The 17,975-nt window shown below is 56.1% G+C and overlaps 3 protein-coding genes across 3 annotated transcripts; all 3 read left to right on the forward strand.

The window, feature by feature from the left end:
- Nucleotides 1-1,963: 1,963 nt before the first annotated feature.
- On the forward strand, nt 1,964-3,067 carry LOC132234439 (THO complex subunit 4-like). The gene has a single exon (XM_059695412.1). It carries the CDS (start codon nt 1,964-1,966, stop codon nt 3,065-3,067), a length of 1,104 nt encoding a protein of 367 aa, XP_059551395.1.
- Nucleotides 3,068-6,895: 3,828 nt separating this feature from the next.
- On the forward strand, nt 6,896-8,050 carry LOC132234440 (THO complex subunit 4-like). Its single transcript, XM_059695413.1, has one exon. The coding sequence runs from the start codon at nt 6,896-6,898 to the stop codon at nt 8,048-8,050; it is 1,155 nt and encodes a 384-aa protein (XP_059551396.1).
- A 5,663-nt stretch (nt 8,051-13,713) lies between these two features.
- Nucleotides 13,714-17,429, forward strand: LOC132234441 (E3 ubiquitin-protein ligase RBBP6-like). The gene is given in 3 exon segments (XM_059695414.1): nt 13,714-16,090; nt 16,093-16,155; nt 17,068-17,429. Coding segments are annotated over 3 exon segments (2,802 nt in total).
- The last annotated feature ends 546 nt before the right edge of the window (nt 17,430-17,975 follow it).

Below are 17,975 nucleotides of genomic sequence, written 5' to 3' on the forward strand. Positions count from 1 at the left end.
ACACACACAAAATAAAATAATAATAAAGAAAACCACAACCCTCCTTAGTAATGACATTGATCCAGCCTTTCAATGCTTTAGACACTTCGGCAAGCCCATGCGGCCCGGCCCGGACTTGGTCTCTGGACAGGGGCCTGAGCATTCATTCATCCAGAGAGGGAGCTGGACCAGAGGGCCCAGCCCAAGCATGGCTTAAGAGCCCGTCCCGCCCTCTGCTGGTCGAGTAGCGCTAATGCAAGTCACCCTCCCGCAGCCACCTCTGGGGAAGGCAGACACAGGTGCCTGGACTTGACCTGAGGGGGGGAAGGACAAGCAGGGGGCGCACCGCCTACAAGAAGGCAGGGGCTGAAGGGTGCTCATGGATGCCGACGGACCATTCAGATCAAGAAGTGTCTGTGCGGGACTGTGTGTTTACGTCCGCAGTCACGCACAGACAAGCACTCTGCCGCACTCAGACCCTGCTCCGAAGGGCCCCACAGACACAGGGACGAGTCATGCCCTCCCTCGGTAGGGCTAAGCTGTTTGACTGCAGACAGATGGCATTCTCTCCCTAGGCCCCAACTCTTCACCCTGTTCAGAAGGGTACCCTCGCCCTGGCCCTCAACTTCTTCAACTCCAGCTTCCGGTCTTCCTGAGAACTGACCCGTTTATGCAAATCAATTTCACCTGCCTCAGCCTCAGCGTCCTCTTCCAGAGATGGGTTCATGTCACCTGCAAGGTGTCCCTGCTCCCACCACACTGGAAGCCCTCAAGGTGCCAAACCCTAAGCTGCTTTTCTGTAGGGAGACGCCTCCAGGGATATGCCTCTAGGGGTGTGAGGGTGTGGTGTGGGGAGTCGGGGGGGGGGGCGGCGGGAACATTTCACAGAAATGCAGTAAACACGAACACGAACACACACACAGCTGTGGTACATCTACCCAGTGGAATACTACGCTGCGGTAAAAAAGTGGGAAGACGAAGGAATTCTTGCCAGCATGGATGGAACTGGAGAGCATTATGCTCAGTGAAATTCGCCCGTCAGAGAAAATTGAATACCACATGATCTCACCCATTTGTGGAATACAGAGAACAACATAGACTGACGAACAGGGACCGATCCATACACATCTATACCCCCGCTCTCTGACGGGGCTGTTTGACTGCTGGTGGCCTCTGGCGTCCTGGGCTCAAAGCCAAGTATGGAAAGCATACACATTTTATTCACATCCACCTCAGCCTCTGCCTCCCATGACCTCCAAGGGCCGCTGCGTCCGGTGGGTTTGCGTCTCCGGTCTCCCCCTCCCCCATCCCGCACACCCCACCCCCCTCCCCCTCCCCCTCCCCCCCCTCCCAATGCAAATGGGACCAATGTTTTCAGGGGTCCATTGCTGAGAGATAGAATCAATTGCAATGCATGAAGAGAAATGAGCACAGAAATAAGAAAAGAAAAAAATAATAACAATATAAAGTAAAATAAAACCCGCCAACACTCTTCACGGGTCCCGGGTCGGAGGAGCCTGCTCAAGAGGCGCCCGCCGGTCAAGCACCCCAGGCATCGCAGCCACTTTCAGGAGAACCTTTCCTGGAGATGCGCCACCTGCCCCACCCTAAAGTTGGCGTCCCCCAAACGGTGACGCTTCATTCCTGGGAGCGGCTGATTGGTGGGCCTCTCTGGCTCCTCCCACCCACCACGCTCTGGGACTATAAAAGTAGGGGCGGCAGCACCTCGCAGGGTCTATGGTTCGCAGACCTTCTCAGCCCCGAAGAAGGCGCATCTGAACTCTGTCTCCATCTGAACAGCTGTCTCCGTGTCATTTCTTCTTCCGCAGGAGTCCGTCCACACCTTTGCGAATCCCTGGGCCTGGACCCCAACATCTGGTGCCCGCTCGGATAGGGCTCCGGCGCCACGCGTACGCGCGCGCGGTAAGGGAAGGGCCGGCGTGCTTCCCGCAAGGGCTCGATCCGAGCCCGATTCCTGCCCGCCATGGCCGACAAAGTCAACATGTCTCTGGACGACATCATTCGGCTGAACCGCAGCCAGCGGGGCGGCCGCGGCGGGGGCAGGGACCGAGGGCGGGACCGAGGGCGGGACCGAGGCTGGGCCGGCTCCCAGGGAGGCCGCAGTGGTGGAGCGAGCCGGGGCGGCGGGCCCTTCCGGAACCGGGCGGCCCTCGACCCAGGCAGGAACCGGCCGGCGCCCTACAGCAGGCCGCCGAGACAGCTTCCCGACGAGTGGCAACACGACCGCTTCCGCAGGGGCTTGGGCAGGGGCGCCGGCCCGGTGACCGGGGGGAAGCTGCTTCTGTCCAACCTGGCCTTCGGAGTGTCCGACGCGGACGTCCAGCAGCTGTTTGCGGAGTTCGGGCCTCTGAAGAAGGCCGGGGTCCACTACGACCGCTCCGGCCGCAGCCTGGGAACAGCCCACGTGCACTTTGCGCGGAAGGCAGACGCCCTGGAAGCCATGAGACAGTACCACGGCGCCCCTTTGGATGGCCGTCCCCTCAACATCCAGCTCGTCACCTCGCAGATACACACGCAGCGCAGGCCGGTACAGAGTGTCAACAGAGGCGGGGTGACTCCACACCGAGGATCTGGAGGCTTGGGCGGCGGCATGCCGAGTCGTGCCCGCGGAGGCAGCCGGGCTACAGGCAGGGGCACCGGACGCAATTCAAAGCAACAGATCTCTGCGGAGGAGTTGGACGCCCAGCTGGACGCTTACAACTCCATGAGGAGCACCAAAAAGGTGGACGCCCAGGTGAACACTGGCAGCGTGCTGAGGGGCACCAAAAAGTTGGACTCCCAGAAGGACGCTTACAACCCGATGAGGAGCACCAAAAAGCTGGACGCCCAGGTGAACACAGGCAGCGCGATGAGGGGCGCCGAGCAGTTGGACCCCCAGAAGGACGCTTGCAGCGCGATGAGGGGCGCCGAGCAGTTGGAGGACGCCCTGCTGGACGCTTGCAACACCGTGATGGACACCGAGGAGTTGGAGGACGCCCTGCTGGACGCTTGCGACACGGTGATGGACACCGAGGAGTTGGAGGACGCCCTGCTGGAAGCTTACGACACGGTGATGGACACCACCTAAAGCACCACCAAGCCAGTGCGTGCGTGGTGGAGCTACGCCTGGAAATCCTCTCGCGGTGCTTCCCGAGGGCGGGCTGGCGGGGACCTGTGGCCAACTGGGGAGTTGTTTCTTCTGTTTTCAAATAGGATTTAAAAGTTGTGCAAAGTTTTTTCTTTAACGTTTATTTTATTAAAAAATTCCGAAAAAGACCTGTGCTGTACCTCGTCATTTGGGGGATAAATTTTACTCGTTGCTGTTGTGGAGGAGCAGGCGTTTTCACCTTGGCCATAATAAACAGAAATGGGTGTAGACAAAACCAACCAACCAACCAACCAACCAACTAACAAACAAACCAACCAAACAAACGAAAAGACTACTTCCCTCAACAACAACAACAAAAATCATAAAAGCAAAACAAAAAAAACCTCCAAAAAAAAAAAAAAAACCCCACCAAAAAAAAAAAAAAAGAAAAAACCCACCAAAAAAAAAAAAAAAAAAAAAAAAAAAAGGAAAACAAACAGAAAACCTCCGTAGAAAACACGCTGATCCAGCCTTTCAACGTTCTGACGCTTCGGCAAGCCCAGATGGCCAGACCAGAACCTGGTCTCTGGGCGGGGGCCTGGCCATTCGTCCACAGAGGGAGGGGAGTGGGGGTGGGGATGGGGGAGGGGGAGGGGCGGTCGACCAGCTGGCCCGGCCCTGACATAGTCTTTGGCTGTGGATAACAGAGATTGGGTTGACTGGGGCCTGGGCCGAAGCGCTGGTCCCGCCCTCGGCTGGCCGAGAAGCGCCAAAGCAAGCCACCCTCCTGCAGCCGGAGCCAGGTGCCTGGACATGACCGGAGCGGGGGTAGGACGAGCAGGGGGCACGCTGTCTGCAAGGAGGCAGCGTCCGAAGGGTGGTCCTGGATGCCGACGGACCATTCAGATCCAGAAGTGTCCGTGCGTGACTGCGGATTTACACACACAGACGCGCACACGCACGCGCACGCGCACACGCAGAAGCACACCCACACCCACACCCACACCCACACACCTCCCCCCACTCCCCCCTGCACCCACACCCGCACCCGCACCCGCACCCGCACCCACAACACAAAGGTATTCATCCACCTTTGTGTAGTAAAAAGTATACTTGCACAATGTTTTGTACTCGTATTATTTTGCGCTATTAAAACGGGGAAGTTAAAACGCGGGATTTGGGGCGGCGGCGGGGAGAGGGTAAAAGAGAGGGATTGACCTTTGCCCTTTCAAAATGGCGGCTGACTGGTTTGGCTCCGTGGACAGAGCATCGGCGTGCGGACCAAAGGGTCCCAGGTCCGATTCCAGTCGAGGGCATATACCTCGCTTGTGGGCACATCCCCAGTAGGAGGTCTGCAGGAGGCAGCTGATTGAGGTTTCTCCATCTTGAAGGTTTCTAATTCTCTATCCCTCTTCCTTCCACACTGTAAAAAAATCATTCTTCTGGCTGTGGATGTGGGCTCGAGAGACCAGAATCACCCCCCAGAACCAGCAGGATGTGTTTCTATGTCGTGGGAACCGTTAGTGTTCACTTACCTACCTTCGTCCTCGCCAGGCGCCGCCCTGGAGTCTTCATCCTGTTCCATGAGAACCACTTCGGGTTCCTCTGGCTGTCGGCAAAACACTTCATCCTGTTCCGCAGAGTCCAGAACACCTTCCAGAATGGGGAGGCACCATCCCTGCAGGCCTTCCTGGGGATGCCCTCGAACATTCAGTCCGGGCCCCCTGGGAGGAGCAGCTTGTATGCACTTTGAAGATTGGATCTTCTGACTTGGTTTAAAAAACAAAACAAACAAACAAACAAACAAACAGGCAAAAACCCTCCTCTTAAAATTAAACACACACACACACACACACACACACACACACACACACAAAATAAAATAATAATAAAGAAAACCACAACCCTCCTTAGTAATGACATTGATCCAGCCTTTCAATGCTTTAGACACTTCGGCAAGCCCATGCGGCCCGGCCCGGACTTGGTCTCTGGACAGGGGCCTGAGCATTCATTCATCCAGAGAGGGAGCTGGACCAGAGGGCCCAGCCCAAGCATGGCTTAAGAGCCCGTCCCGCCCTCTGCTGGTCGAGTAGCGCTAATGCAAGTCACCCTCCCGCAGCCACCTCTGGGGAAGGCAGACACAGGTGCCTGGACTTGACCTGAGGGGGGGAAGGACAAGCAGGGGGCGCACCGCCTACAAGAAGGCAGGGGCTGAAGGGTGCTCATGGATGCCGACGGACCATTCAGATCAAGAAGTGTCTGTGCGGGACTGTGTGTTTACGTCCGCAGTCACGCACAGACAAGCACTCTGCCGCACTCAGACCCTGCTCCGAAGGGCCCCACAGACACAGGGACGAGTCATGCCCTCCCTCGGTAGGGCTAAGCTGTTTGACTGCAGACAGATGGCATTCTCTCCCTAGGCCCCAACTCTTCACCCTGTTCAGAAGGGTACCCTCGCCCTGGCCCTCAACTTCTTCAACTCCAGCTTCCGGTCTTCCTGAGAACTGACCCGTTTATGCAAATCAATTTCACCTGCCTCAGCCTCAGCGTCCTCTTCCAGAGATGGGTTCATGTCACCTGCAAGGTGTCCCTGCTCCCACCACACTGGAAGCCCTCAAGGTGCCAAACCCTAAGCTGCTTTTCTGTAGGGAGACGCCTCCAGGGATATGCCTCTAGGGGTGTGAGGGTGTGGTGTGGGGAGTCGGGGGGGGGGCGGCGGGAACATTTCACAGAAATGCAGTAAACACGAACACGAACACACACACAGCTGTGGTACATCTACCCAGTGGAATACTACGCTGCGGTAAAAAAGTGGGAAGACGAAGGAATTCTTGCCAGCATGGATGGAACTGGAGAGCATTATGCTCAGTGAAATTCGCCCGTCAGAGAAAATTGAATACCACATGATCTCACCCATTTGTGGAATACAGAGAACAACATAGACTGACGAACAGGGACCGATCCATACACATCTATACCCCCGCTCTCTGACGGGGCTGTTTGACTGCTGGTGGCCTCTGGCGTCCTGGGCTCAAAGCCAAGTATGGAAAGCATACACATTTTATTCACATCCACCTCAGCCTCTGCCTCCCATGACCTCCAAGGGCCGCTGCGTCCGGTGGGTTTGCGTCTCCGGTCTCCCCCTCCCCCATCCCGCACACCCCACCCCCCTCCCCCTCCCCCTCCCCCCCCTCCCAATGCAAATGGGACCAATGTTTTCAGGGGTCCATTGCTGAGAGATAGAATCAATTGCAATGCATGAAGAGAAATGAGCACAGAAATAAGAAAAGAAAAAAATAATAACAATATAAAGTAAAATAAAACCCGCCAACACTCTTCACGGGTCCCGGGTCGGAGGAGCCTGCTCAAGAGGCGCCCGCCGGTCAAGCACCCCAGGCATCGCAGCCACTTTCAGGAGAACCTTTCCTGGAGATGCGCCACCTGCCCCACCCTAAAGTTGGCGTCCCCCAAACGGTGACGCTTCATTCCTGGGAGCGGCTGATTGGTGGGCCTCTCTGGCTCCTCCCACCCACCACGCTCTGGGACTATAAAAGTAGGGGCGGCAGCACCTCGCAGGGTCTATGGTTCGCAGACCTTCTCAGCCCCGAAGAAGGCGCATCTGAACTCTGTCTCCATCTGAACAGCTGTCTCCGTGTCATTTCTTCTTCCGCAGGAGTCCGTCCACACCTTTGCGAATCCCTGGGCCTGGACCCCAACATCTGGTGCCCGCTCGGATAGGGCTCCGGCGCCACGCGTACGCGCGCGCGGTAAGGGAAGGGCCGGCGTGCTTCCCGCAAGGGCTCGATCCGAGCCCGATTCCTGCCCGCCATGGCCGACAAAGTCAACATGTCTCTGGACGACATCATTCGGCTGAACCGCAGCCAGCGGGGCGGCCGCGGCGGGGGCAGGGACCGAGGGCGGGACCGAGGGCGGGACCGAGGCTGGGCCGGCTCCCAGGGAGGCCGCAGTGGTGGAGCGAGCCGGGGCGGCGGGCCCTTCCGGAACCGGGCGGCCCTCGACCCAGGCAGGAACCGGCCGGCGCCCTACAGCAGGCCGCCGAGACAGCTTCCCGACGAGTGGCAACACGACCGCTTCCGCAGGGGCTTGGGCAGGGGCGCCGGCCCGGTGACCGGGGGGAAGCTGCTTCTGTCCAACCTGGCCTTCGGAGTGTCCGACGCGGACGTCCAGCAGCTGTTTGCGGAGTTCGGGCCTCTGAAGAAGGCCGGGGTCCACTACGACCGCTCCGGCCGCAGCCTGGGAACAGCCCACGTGCACTTTGCGCGGAAGGCAGACGCCCTGGAAGCCATGAGACAGTACCACGGCGCCCCTTTGGATGGCCGTCCCCTCAACATCCAGCTCGTCACCTCGCAGATACACACGCAGCGCAGGCCGGTACAGAGTGTCAACAGAGGCGGGGTGACTCCACACCGAGGATCTGGAGGCTTGGGCGGCGGCATGCCGAGTCGTGCCCGCGGAGGCAGCCGGGCTACAGGCAGGGGCACCGGACGCAATTCAAAGCAACAGATCTCTGCGGAGGAGTTGGACGCCCAGCTGGACGCTTACAACTCCATGAGGAGCACCAAAAAGGTGGACGCCCAGGTGAACACTGGCAGCGTGCTGAGGGGCACCAAAAAGTTGGACTCCCAGAAGGACGCTTACAACCCGATGAGGAGCACCAAAAAGCTGGACGCCCAGGTGAACACAGGCAGCGCGATGAGGGGCGCCGAGCAGTTGGACCCCCAGAAGGACGCTTGCAGCGCGATGAGGGGCGCCGAGCAGTTGGAGGACGCCCTGCTGGACGCTTGCAACACCGTGATGGACACCGAGGAGTTGGAGGACGCCCTGCTGGACGCTTGCGACACGGTGATGGACACCGAGGAGTTGGAGGACGCCCTGCTGGACGCTTGCGACACGGTGATGGACACCGAGGAGTTGGAGGACGCCCTGCTGGAAGCTTACGACACGGTGATGGACACCACCTAAAGCACCACCAAGCCAGTGCGTGCGTGGTGGAGCTACGCCTGGAAATCCTCTCGCGGTGCTTCCCGAGGGCGGGCTGGCGGGGACCTGTGGCCAACTGGGGAGTTGTTTCTTCTGTTTTCAAATAGGATTTAAAAGTTGTGCAAAGTTTTTTCTTTAACGTTTATTTTATTAAAAAATTCCGAAAAAGACCTGTGCTGTACCTCGTCATTTGGGGGATAAATTTTACTCGTTGCTGTTGTGGAGGAGCAGGCGTTTTCACCTTGGCCATAATAAACAGAAATGGGTGTAGACAAAACCAACCAACCAACCAACCAACCAACCAACCAACCAACTAACAAACAAACCAACCAAACAAACGAAAAGACTACTTCCCTCAACAACAACAACAAAAATCATAAAAGCAAAACAAAAAAAACCTCCAAAAAAAAAAAAAAAAAAACCCCACCAAAAAAAAAAAAAAAAGAAAAAACCCACCAAAAAAAAAAAAAAAAAAAAAAAAAAAAAGGAAAACAAACAGAAAACCTCCATAGAAAACACGCTGATCCAGCCTTTCAACGTTCTGACGCTTCGGCAAGCCCAGATGGCCAGGCCAGAACCTGGTCTCTGGGCGGGGGCCTGGCCATTCGTCCACAGAGGGAGGGGTGTGGGGGTGGGGGTGTGGGAGGGGGAGGGGCGGTGGACCAGCTGGCCCGGCCCTGACATAGTCTTTGGCTGTGGATAACAGAGATTGGGTTGACTGGGGCCTGGGCCGAAGCGCTGGTCCCGCCCTCGGCTGGCCGAGAAGCGCCAAAGCAAGCCACCCTCCTGCAGCCGGAGCCAGGTGCCTGGACATGACCGGAGCGGGGGTAGGACGAGCAGGGGGCACGCTGTCTGCAAGGAGGCAGCGTCCGAAGGGTGGTCATGGAAGCCGACGGACCATTCAGATCAAGAAGTGTCCGTGCGTGACTGCGGATTTACACACACAGACGCGCACACGCACACGCACACGCAGAAGCACACCCACACCCACACCCACACACCTCCCCCCACCCCCCCCTGCACCCCCACCCGCACCCGCACCCGCACCAACAACACAAAGGTATTCATCCACCTTTGTGTAGTAAAAAGTATAATTGTATAATGTTTTGTACTCGTATTATTTTGTGCTATTAAAACGGGGAAGTTAAAATGCGGGATTTGGGGCGGCGGGGAGAGGGTAAAAGAGAGGGATTGACCTTTGCCCTTTCAAAATGGCGGCTGACTGGTTTGGCTCCGTGGACAGAGCATCGGCGTGCGGACCAAAGGGTCCCAGGTCCGATTCCAGTCGAGGGCATATACCTCGCTTGTGGGCACATCCCCAGTAGGAGGTCTGCAGGAGGCAGCTGATTGAGGTTTCTCCATCTTTGAGGTTTCCAATTCTCTATCCCTCTTCCTTCCACACTGTAAAAAAATCATTCTTCTGGCAGTGGATGTGGGCTCGAGAGACCAGAATCACCCCCCAGAACCAGCAGGATGTGTTTCTATGTCGTGGGAACCGTTAGTGTTCACTTACCTACCTTCGTCCTCGCCAGGCGCCGCCCTGGAGTCTTCATCCTGTTCGATGAGAAACACTTTGGGTTCCTCTGGCTGTCGGCAAAACACTTCATCCTGTTCCGCAGAGTCCAGAACACCTTCCAGAATGCGGAGGCACCATCCCTGCAGGCCTTCCTGGGGATGCCCTCGAACATTCAGTCCGGGCCCCCTGGGAGGAGCAGCTTGCATGCACTTTGAAGATTGGATCTTCTGACTTGGTTTAAAAAACAAAACGAACAAACAAACAAACAAACAGGCAAAAACCCTCCTCTTAAAATTAAAAACACGCACACACGCACACACACACGCACACACACACACAACTTCTTAAAAGAAAAAATAAACAGCCCTGCCAACACACACACACACACACACACACACACACAATCACAATAAAATAATAATAAAGAAAACCACAACCCTCCTTAGTAATGACATTGATCCAGCCTTTCAATGCTTTAGACCCTTCGGCAAGCCCATGAGGCCCGGCCCGGACTTGGTCTCTGGACAGGGGCCTGAGCATTCATTCATCCAGAGAGGGAGCTGGACCAGAGGGCCCAGCCCAAGCATGGCTTAAGAGCCCGTCCCGCCCTCTGCTGGTCGAGTAGCGCTAATGCAAGTCACCCTCCCGCAGCCACCTCTGGGGAAGGCAGACACAGGTGCCTGGACTTGACCTGAGGGGGGGAAGGACAAGCAGGGGGCGCACCGCCTACAAGAAGGCAGGGGCTGAAGGGTGCTCATGGATGCCGACGGACCATTCAGATCAAGAAGTGTCTGTGCGGGACTGTGTGTTTACGTCCGCAGTCACGCACAGACAAGCACTCGCCGCACTCAGACCCTGCTCCGAAGGGCCCCACAGACACAGGGACGAGTCATGCCCTCCCTCGGTAGGGCTAAGCTGTTTGACTGCAGACAGATGGCATTCTCTCCCTAGGCCCCAACTCTTCTCCCCTGTTCCGAAGGGTACCCTCGCCCTGGCCCTCAACTTCTTCAACTCCAGCTTCCGGTCTTCCTGAGAACTGACCCGTTTATGCAAATCAATTTCACCTGCCTCAGCCTCAGTGTCCTCTTCCAGAGATGGGTTCATGTCACCTGCAAGGTGTCCCTGCTCCCACCACACTGGAAGCCCTCAAGGTGCCATTGGCACCTGGGTCCGCCCAAGGGAGGGGCCAAACCCTAAGCTGCTTTTCTGTAGGGAGACGCCTCCAGGGATATGCCTCTAGGGGTGTGGGGGTGTGGTGTGGGGAGTGGGGGGGGGTGGCGGGAACATTTCACAGAAATGCAGTAAACACGAACACGAACACACAAACAGCTGTGGTACATCTACCCAGTGGAATACTACTCTGCGGTAAAAAAGTGGGAAGAAGAAGGAATTCTTGCCAGCATGGATGGAACTGGAGAGCATTATGCTCGGTGAAATTCGCCCGTCAGAGAAAATTGAATACCACATGATCTCACCCATTTGTGGAATACAGAGAACAACATAAACTGACAAACAGGGACCGATCCATACACATCTATACCCAGAAGGGTCAGAGGCAAGAAATGAAATTACCGCCCAAGGTCTAGATCTCATGGATATCGTCGATCTAGGTCAAGGTCACCACTATATAGGCGATGCCCTTCGCGATCAAGGTCCCCTCCAGCATTTAGGGGACAGTCTCCAAAGAAACGGACTGTACCACAAGGGAAAACAGGACGTGCACATTTTCATAGATACAGAGAAGTTCCACCACCATATGACAGAAAAGCTTACTATGGCGGGAGTGTTGACTTTAGAGACCCCTTTGAAAACGAGCATTACCGAGAGTGGGAGAGAAAATACAGACAGTGGTATGACAAATACCACACAGGTTATGCTGCTGGAGCACAGGCTCGAGCATCAGCAAATGGAGATAACTTTCCTCCAGAGAGCTTTTCGCCACCTCATATCAGGAATTCTCCCCTTACAAGGGGCCGCGGAGAAGTTTACTCGGGTGGACAAAGTCGTAGAAGTCCAAACATAGGCGGTAGCAACTCTCCAGAAAAGCTTTCCACAAGAGACAGCCACAACCGGAAGGATAGTACAAAGTCAAAAGAGAAGGAGAGCGACAGTGCTGCAGGACATGGTAAAGGAAGGAAACATAAGGAACATCGAAGGCGGAAGGAAGCGAAGGCCTTCTAAACACAGAGTTGTTAGAACCTTCTGGAAAATCAAGAGAACCTACAAGTCCAGTGATGAGATACGTCCCAGGGGCCAAAAACAAAAACAAAAACAAAAACCCCATAAAGAAACAAACAAACAAAACAAATAAATAAACAAACAAAAGACCCCCAAAAAGCCCTCCTTAAAATAAAATAAAAATAAAAATAAAATGCCCACAACAACAACAAAAGAAGGGACTCCTTAGACACCACGGTGATCCAGGTTTTCAACGCACTGACGCTTTGGTAAGACCAGATGGCCAAGCCCGGACTTGGTCTCTGTGGGGGGACTGGCCGTCCATCCAGAGAGGGAGAGGGGCGGGGATGGGGGAGGGGCCAGGGCGGGGCGGTCGACCAGATGGCCGGGTGCTGACCATAGTCTTTGGCTGTGGATAACAGAGATTGGGTTGACTGGTTCTGGGGCTGTATGGCCCGTCCCGCCCTCGGCTGGTGGAGAAGCACCAATGCCACCCTCCCTCCGGGGGAAGGCAGCGCCAGGTGATTGGACTTCCCCAGTTCTGGGAAGGACAAGCAGGAGACGATGTCTGCGAGAATGCAGGGCGTGAAGCGTGCTCATGGGTGTGGACGGACCATTCAAAGCAAGGAGTGTCCGTGCGTGACTGCAGATGTGCACACACACACGCACTCCCACCCCCACAACGATCCACCTAACGCCCTCCCGCCCCCGCACTTCCCAACCCCCGCTACCACACACACACACAGAGAGAGAGAGAGAGAGAGAGAGAGAGAGAGAGAGAGAGAGAGACACCCACACACATACACACAGAAACAGCCACACACATACACGGGAGCACAAATTCCGCTATGAAACCAGTGGCCCACGTCTAGGAGTTTTACTGTGGCCTTTTTTCCTTTTGGCTTGTCCCGGCCCCACCCGCGCCTGTGTAAATATGTATGGTCCCCCTGTTCAACGCAGAAAACGGCGATGCCGCCCCGCGAGGCGTGGAGATGGAGCCTTGCGCACCTCCCTGGGCACCTGACCCATCTCCCAAGTCCTCCGGGAGCCCCGGGATTCGCTTTGGCCGGCCAGTGGCGCCCTCTGCTGGTCCTGGAGCGGTGACGCTTTCAGTCCTGGGGTCGGCTGATTGGTGCAGCGGGCGGCCTGCTGACTTGGCTCCTCCCACCACGCTCCTGGGCTATAAAAGAAAGCAGGGTCCTCTTGGCAGAGCTTCTCAGCTCCAGGCTGTGGTCTTCGTCGTCATCATCCTCGTCGTCGTCCTCGTTCTCCCAGGGAGCTTTCACGGAGAGAGCTTGCGAATACCCAGTCCCTGGACATAGAAGCCGCTAAGCACCTGGCTAGCACCTGGCTAGGCTGCTGATCCACGGAACGCTGTCTCCGTGTCATTTCTTCTTTGGCGACTCCATCCACACCTTTGGGAACCCCTGGACCTGCTGCCGCTGGACCCCGCCATCTCGGGCGCCGCACCGGGCAGAACAGAAAGGAAGAACTGGTCTTCGCAGTTTCCGGGCCTGTTCTCCCCGTTCTGAGACTAGAGGCGAAGGGAGCGCAGGGTGAGAGAAGCGCGGAGCACTCGGGTGGGGAAGCGTCCGGGAGCCTCGGCGGCGGCGGTGACAGGCCACCAAGGCCCGCGGCCGCCGGCCAGCCCTGCCTGGGTGGCGAGGCCGTGCCCGGAGCCCGGTGGAAGCCCGCTGCCAGCTTGGTGGTGACGCAGTGCCCCTTGGCGGAGCCCCTGGCCCTCCCGCCCTGGTCCACCCTCCTGCACCTTAAGTGATTCCGTGCTCGCGGTCTGGATTGCGGTGCTCACGCCCCTGCTGTGGGGTGGGGGTGTTGAACCCGAGGCCTGCGGTCCTTGGGTGTCTTGCGGGTGTTCTGTGTATGGGCATATACATACATTGAGCGCGTCCACGTCTCCACGCCCGACCTTAGTTAGGAGTCCTTTGGCACCATGGCCTGTGTGCATTATAAATTCGCTTCCAAACTCAACTATGCCATCGCCACCTTTGATGGGCGGCACATCTCCCTCCGTGACCTAAAGAAGCAGATTATGGGCAGAGAGAAGCTGAATGCTGCCAAGTGCGACCTGCAGATCAGCAACGCGCAGACCGAGGAAGAATATACCGATGACAATGCTCTGATCCCTAAGAATGTATCTGTAATTGTTAGAAGAATTCCTATTGGAGGTGTGAAATCTACAAGCAAGGCGGACGCTAGACGGCGCACGGAACCAGTGATGGGCACTTCAACAGTCACTGATGCCTCTTCTGCATCTATTTCTCTGGCCCAGCTTACGCAGACTGCCAATCTGGCTGAAGCCAATGCTTCTGAAGAAGATAAAATTAAAGCCACGATGGCGCAATCTGGCCGTGCATACGGCCCCGTCAATTACGTGAAGGAGCCTCTAGGTCCACCACCTCCATCTTATACCTGTTTCCGCTGTGGTAGACCCGGCCATTATATTAAGAACTGCCCAACCAACGGGGATGAACGCTTCGAGCCTCGCCCTAGGATTAAAAAGAGCACTGGAATCCCCAGAAGTTTCATGATGGAAGTGAAAGATCCCAACATGAAAGGTGCAAAGCTCACCAACACTGGAACATACGCAATACCCACTATAGAGGCAGAGGCATATGCAATTGGGAAGAAGGAAAGGCCACCTTTCTTACCAGAGGAGCCCTCTTCGTCTTCTGAAAAGGACGACCCTATCCCAGACGAGTTGCTGTGTCCCATCTGCAAAGACATGGTGACTGATGCCGCTATCATTCCCTGCTGTGCAAACAGCTATTGTGATGAGTGTATAAGAACAGCGCTCTTGGAATCAGAGGACCATACGTGTCCAACGTGTCATCAACATGATGTCTCTCCCGATGCTTTAATTGCCAATAAATTCTTGCGACAGGCTGTTACTAACTTCAAAAATGGAACTGGTGGTTATACAAAAAGACTGCGGAAACAGTTACCCCCACCACCACCCCCGATACCGCCCCCGAGACCTCTCATTCAGCGGAATCTACAGCCTCTGATGAGACCTCCAATATCAAGACAGCAAGATCCTCCGATGACTCCAGTCACCTCTTCATCAGGCCACCCGGCTCCCTCTATATCTTCATTAACTTCTAATCAGTCTCCCTTAGCCCCTGCTGTGCCCGGAAATTCATCCACCCCAGTGCCTGGACCTGATATAACCGCACCGGTGTCCATCTCAGTCCACTGGGAAAAATCAGATGGGCCTTTCCGGGATTCCGATCAAAAAATAGTGCCAGCCGCAGCCCTTGCCTCAGAGCATTCAAAGGGAACCTCTTCAGTAGCAATGACTGCCCTTGTGGAGGAGAAAGGTTACCCGGTGCCTGTGCTTGGAACCCCATCTTTGCTTGGACAGTCACCACCTGCTGGGTATAGCGTCCCTCCCCCCGGGTTCCCTCCAGCGCCGGCCAATTTGTCAACGCCTTGGGGATCATCAGGAGTGCAGACTGCTCATTCCAATACCATCCCAACAACACAAGCACCACTTGGGCCCGGGGAAGAATTCTATAGAGAGCAGCGACAGCTAAAAGGGGAGTCTAAATATCCCTATGGTGGTTCCTCATACTCCAGAAGTCCTTCTACTTACCCTAAATCAAGACCTGGTTCAACGCGGTCACCTTCTTATTCCCGATCATCTAGCCGCTCGCAATCTTGCTCCTATTCGCCATCACTTCCATATCCCAGAAGGGGCAGAGGCAAGAGACGAAATTACCGCCCAAGGTCTAGATCTCATGGATATCGTCGATCTAGGTCAAGGTCACCACTATATAGGCGATGCCCTTCGCGATCAAGGTCCCCTCCAGCATTTAGGGGACAGTCTCCAAAGAAACGGACTGTACCACAAGGGAAAACAGGACGTGCACATTTTCATAGATACAGAGAAGTTCCACCACCATATGACAGAAAAGCTTACTATGGCGGGAGTGTTGACTTTAGAGACCCCTTTGAAAACGAGCATTACCGAGAGTGGGAGAGAAAATACAGACAGTGGTATGACAAATACCACACAGGTTATGCTGCTGGAGCACAGGCTCGAGCATCAGCAAATGGAGATAACTTTCCTCCAGAGAGCTTTTCGCCACCTCATATCAGGAATTCTCCCCTTACAAGGGGCCGCGGAGAAGTTTACTCGGGTGGACAAAGTCGTAGAAGTCCAAACATAGGCGGTAGCAACTCTCCAGAAAAGCTTTCCACAAGAGACAGCCACAACCGGAAGGATAGTACAAAGTCAAAAGAGAAGGAGAGCGACAGTGCTGCAGGACATGGTAAAGGAAGGAAACATAAGGAACATCGAAGGCGGAAGGAAGCGAAGGCCTTCTAAACACAGAGTTGTTAGAACCTTCTGGAAAATCAAGAGAACCTACAAGTCCAGTGATGAGATACGTCCCAGGGGCCAAAAACAAAAACAAAAACAAAAACCCCATAAAGAAACAAACAAACAAAACAAATAAATAAACAAACAAAAGACCCCCAAAAAGCCCTCCTTAAAATAAAATAAAAATAAAAATAAAATGCCCACAACAACAACAAAAGAAGGGACTCCTTAGACACCACGGTGATCCAGGTTTTCAACGCACTGACGCTTTGGTAAGACCAGATGGCCAAGCCCGGACTTGGTCTCTGTGGGGGGACTGGCCGTCCATCCAGAGAGGGAGAGGGGCGGGGATGGGGGAGGGGCCAGGGCGGGGCGGTCGACCAGATGGCCGGGTGCTGACCATAGTCTTTGGCTGTGGATAACAGAGATTGGGTTGACTGGTTCTGGGGCTGTATGGCCCGTCCGGCCCTCGGCTGGTGGAGAAGCACCAATGCCACCCTCCCTCCGGGGGAAGGCAGCGCCAGGTGATTGGACTTCCCCAGTTCTGGGAAGGACAAGCAGGAGACGATGTCTGCGAGAATGCAGGGCGTGAAGCGTGCTCATGGGTGTGGACGGACCATTCAAAGCAAGGAGTGTCCGTGCGTGACTGCAGATGTGCACACACACACGCACTCCCACCCCCACAACGATCCACCTAACGCCCTCCCGCCCCCGCACTTCCCAACCCCCGCTACCACACACACACACACACACAGAGAGAGAGAGAGAGAGAGAGAGAGAGAGAGAGAGAGACACCCACACACATACACACAGAAACAGCCACACACATACACGGGAGCACAAATTCCGCTATGAAACCAGTGGCCCACGTCTAGGAGTTTTACTGTGGCCTTTTTTCCTTTTGGCTTGTCCCGGCCCCACCCGCGCCTGTGTAAATATGTATGGTCCCCCTGTTCAACGCAGAAAACGGCGATGCCGCCCCGCGAGGCGTGGAGATGGAGCCTTGCGCACCTCCCTGGGCACCTGACCCATCTCCCAAGTCCTCCGGGAGCCCCGGGATTCGCTTTGGCCGGCCAGTGGCGCCCTCTGCTGGTCCTGGAGCGGTGACGCTTTCAGTCCTGGGGTCGGCTGATTGGTGCAGCGGGCGGCCTGCTGACTTGGCTCCTCCCACCACGCTCCTGGGCTATAAAAGAAAGCAGGGTCCTCTTGGCAGAGCTTCTCAGCTCCAGGCTGTGGTCTTCGTCGTCATCATCCTCGTCGTCGTCCTCGTTCTCCCAGGGAGCTTTCACGGAGAGAGCTTGCGAATACCCAGTCCCTGGACATAGAAGCCGCTAAGCACCTGGCTAGCACCTGGCTAGGCTGCTGATCCACGGAACGCTGTCTCCGTGTCATTTCTTCTTTGGCGACTCCATCCACACCTTTGGGAACCCCTGGACCTGCTGCCGCTGGACCCCGCCATCTCGGGCGCCGCACCGGGCAGAACAGAAAGGAAGAACTGGTCTTCGCAGTTTCCGGGCCTGTTCTCCCCGTTCTGAGACTAGAGGCGAAGGGAGCGCAGGGTGAGAGAAGCGCGGAGCACTCGGGTGGGGAAGCGTCCGGGAGCCTCGGCGGCGGCGGTGACAGGCCACCAAGGCCCGCGGCCGCCGGCCAGCCCTGCCTGGGTGGCGAGGCCGTGCCCGGAGCCCGGTGGAAGCCCGCTGCCAGCTTGGTGGTGACGCAGTGCCCCTTGGCGGAGCCCCTGGCCCTCCCGCCCTGGTCCACCCTCCTGCACCTTAAGTGATTCCGTGCTCGCGGTCTGGATTGCGGTGCTCACGCCCCTGCTGTGGGGTGGGGGTGTTGAACCCGAGGCCTGCGGTCCTTGGGTGTCTTGC

Source organism: Myotis daubentonii, chromosome 5, assembly GCF_963259705.1.
Source record: "Myotis daubentonii chromosome 5, mMyoDau2.1, whole genome shotgun sequence".
NCBI classification, from domain to species: Eukaryota; Metazoa; Chordata; class Mammalia; order Chiroptera; family Vespertilionidae; genus Myotis; species Myotis daubentonii.

Excerpts from the sequence above, each read along its gene's own strand:
- LOC132234439 (XM_059695412.1), top strand. The coding sequence starts at position 1,964 with ATGGCCGACAAAGTCAACATGTCTCTGGACGACATCATTCGGCTGAAC.
- LOC132234440 (XM_059695413.1), top strand. The coding sequence starts at position 6,896 with ATGGCCGACAAAGTCAACATGTCTCTGGACGACATCATTCGGCTGAAC.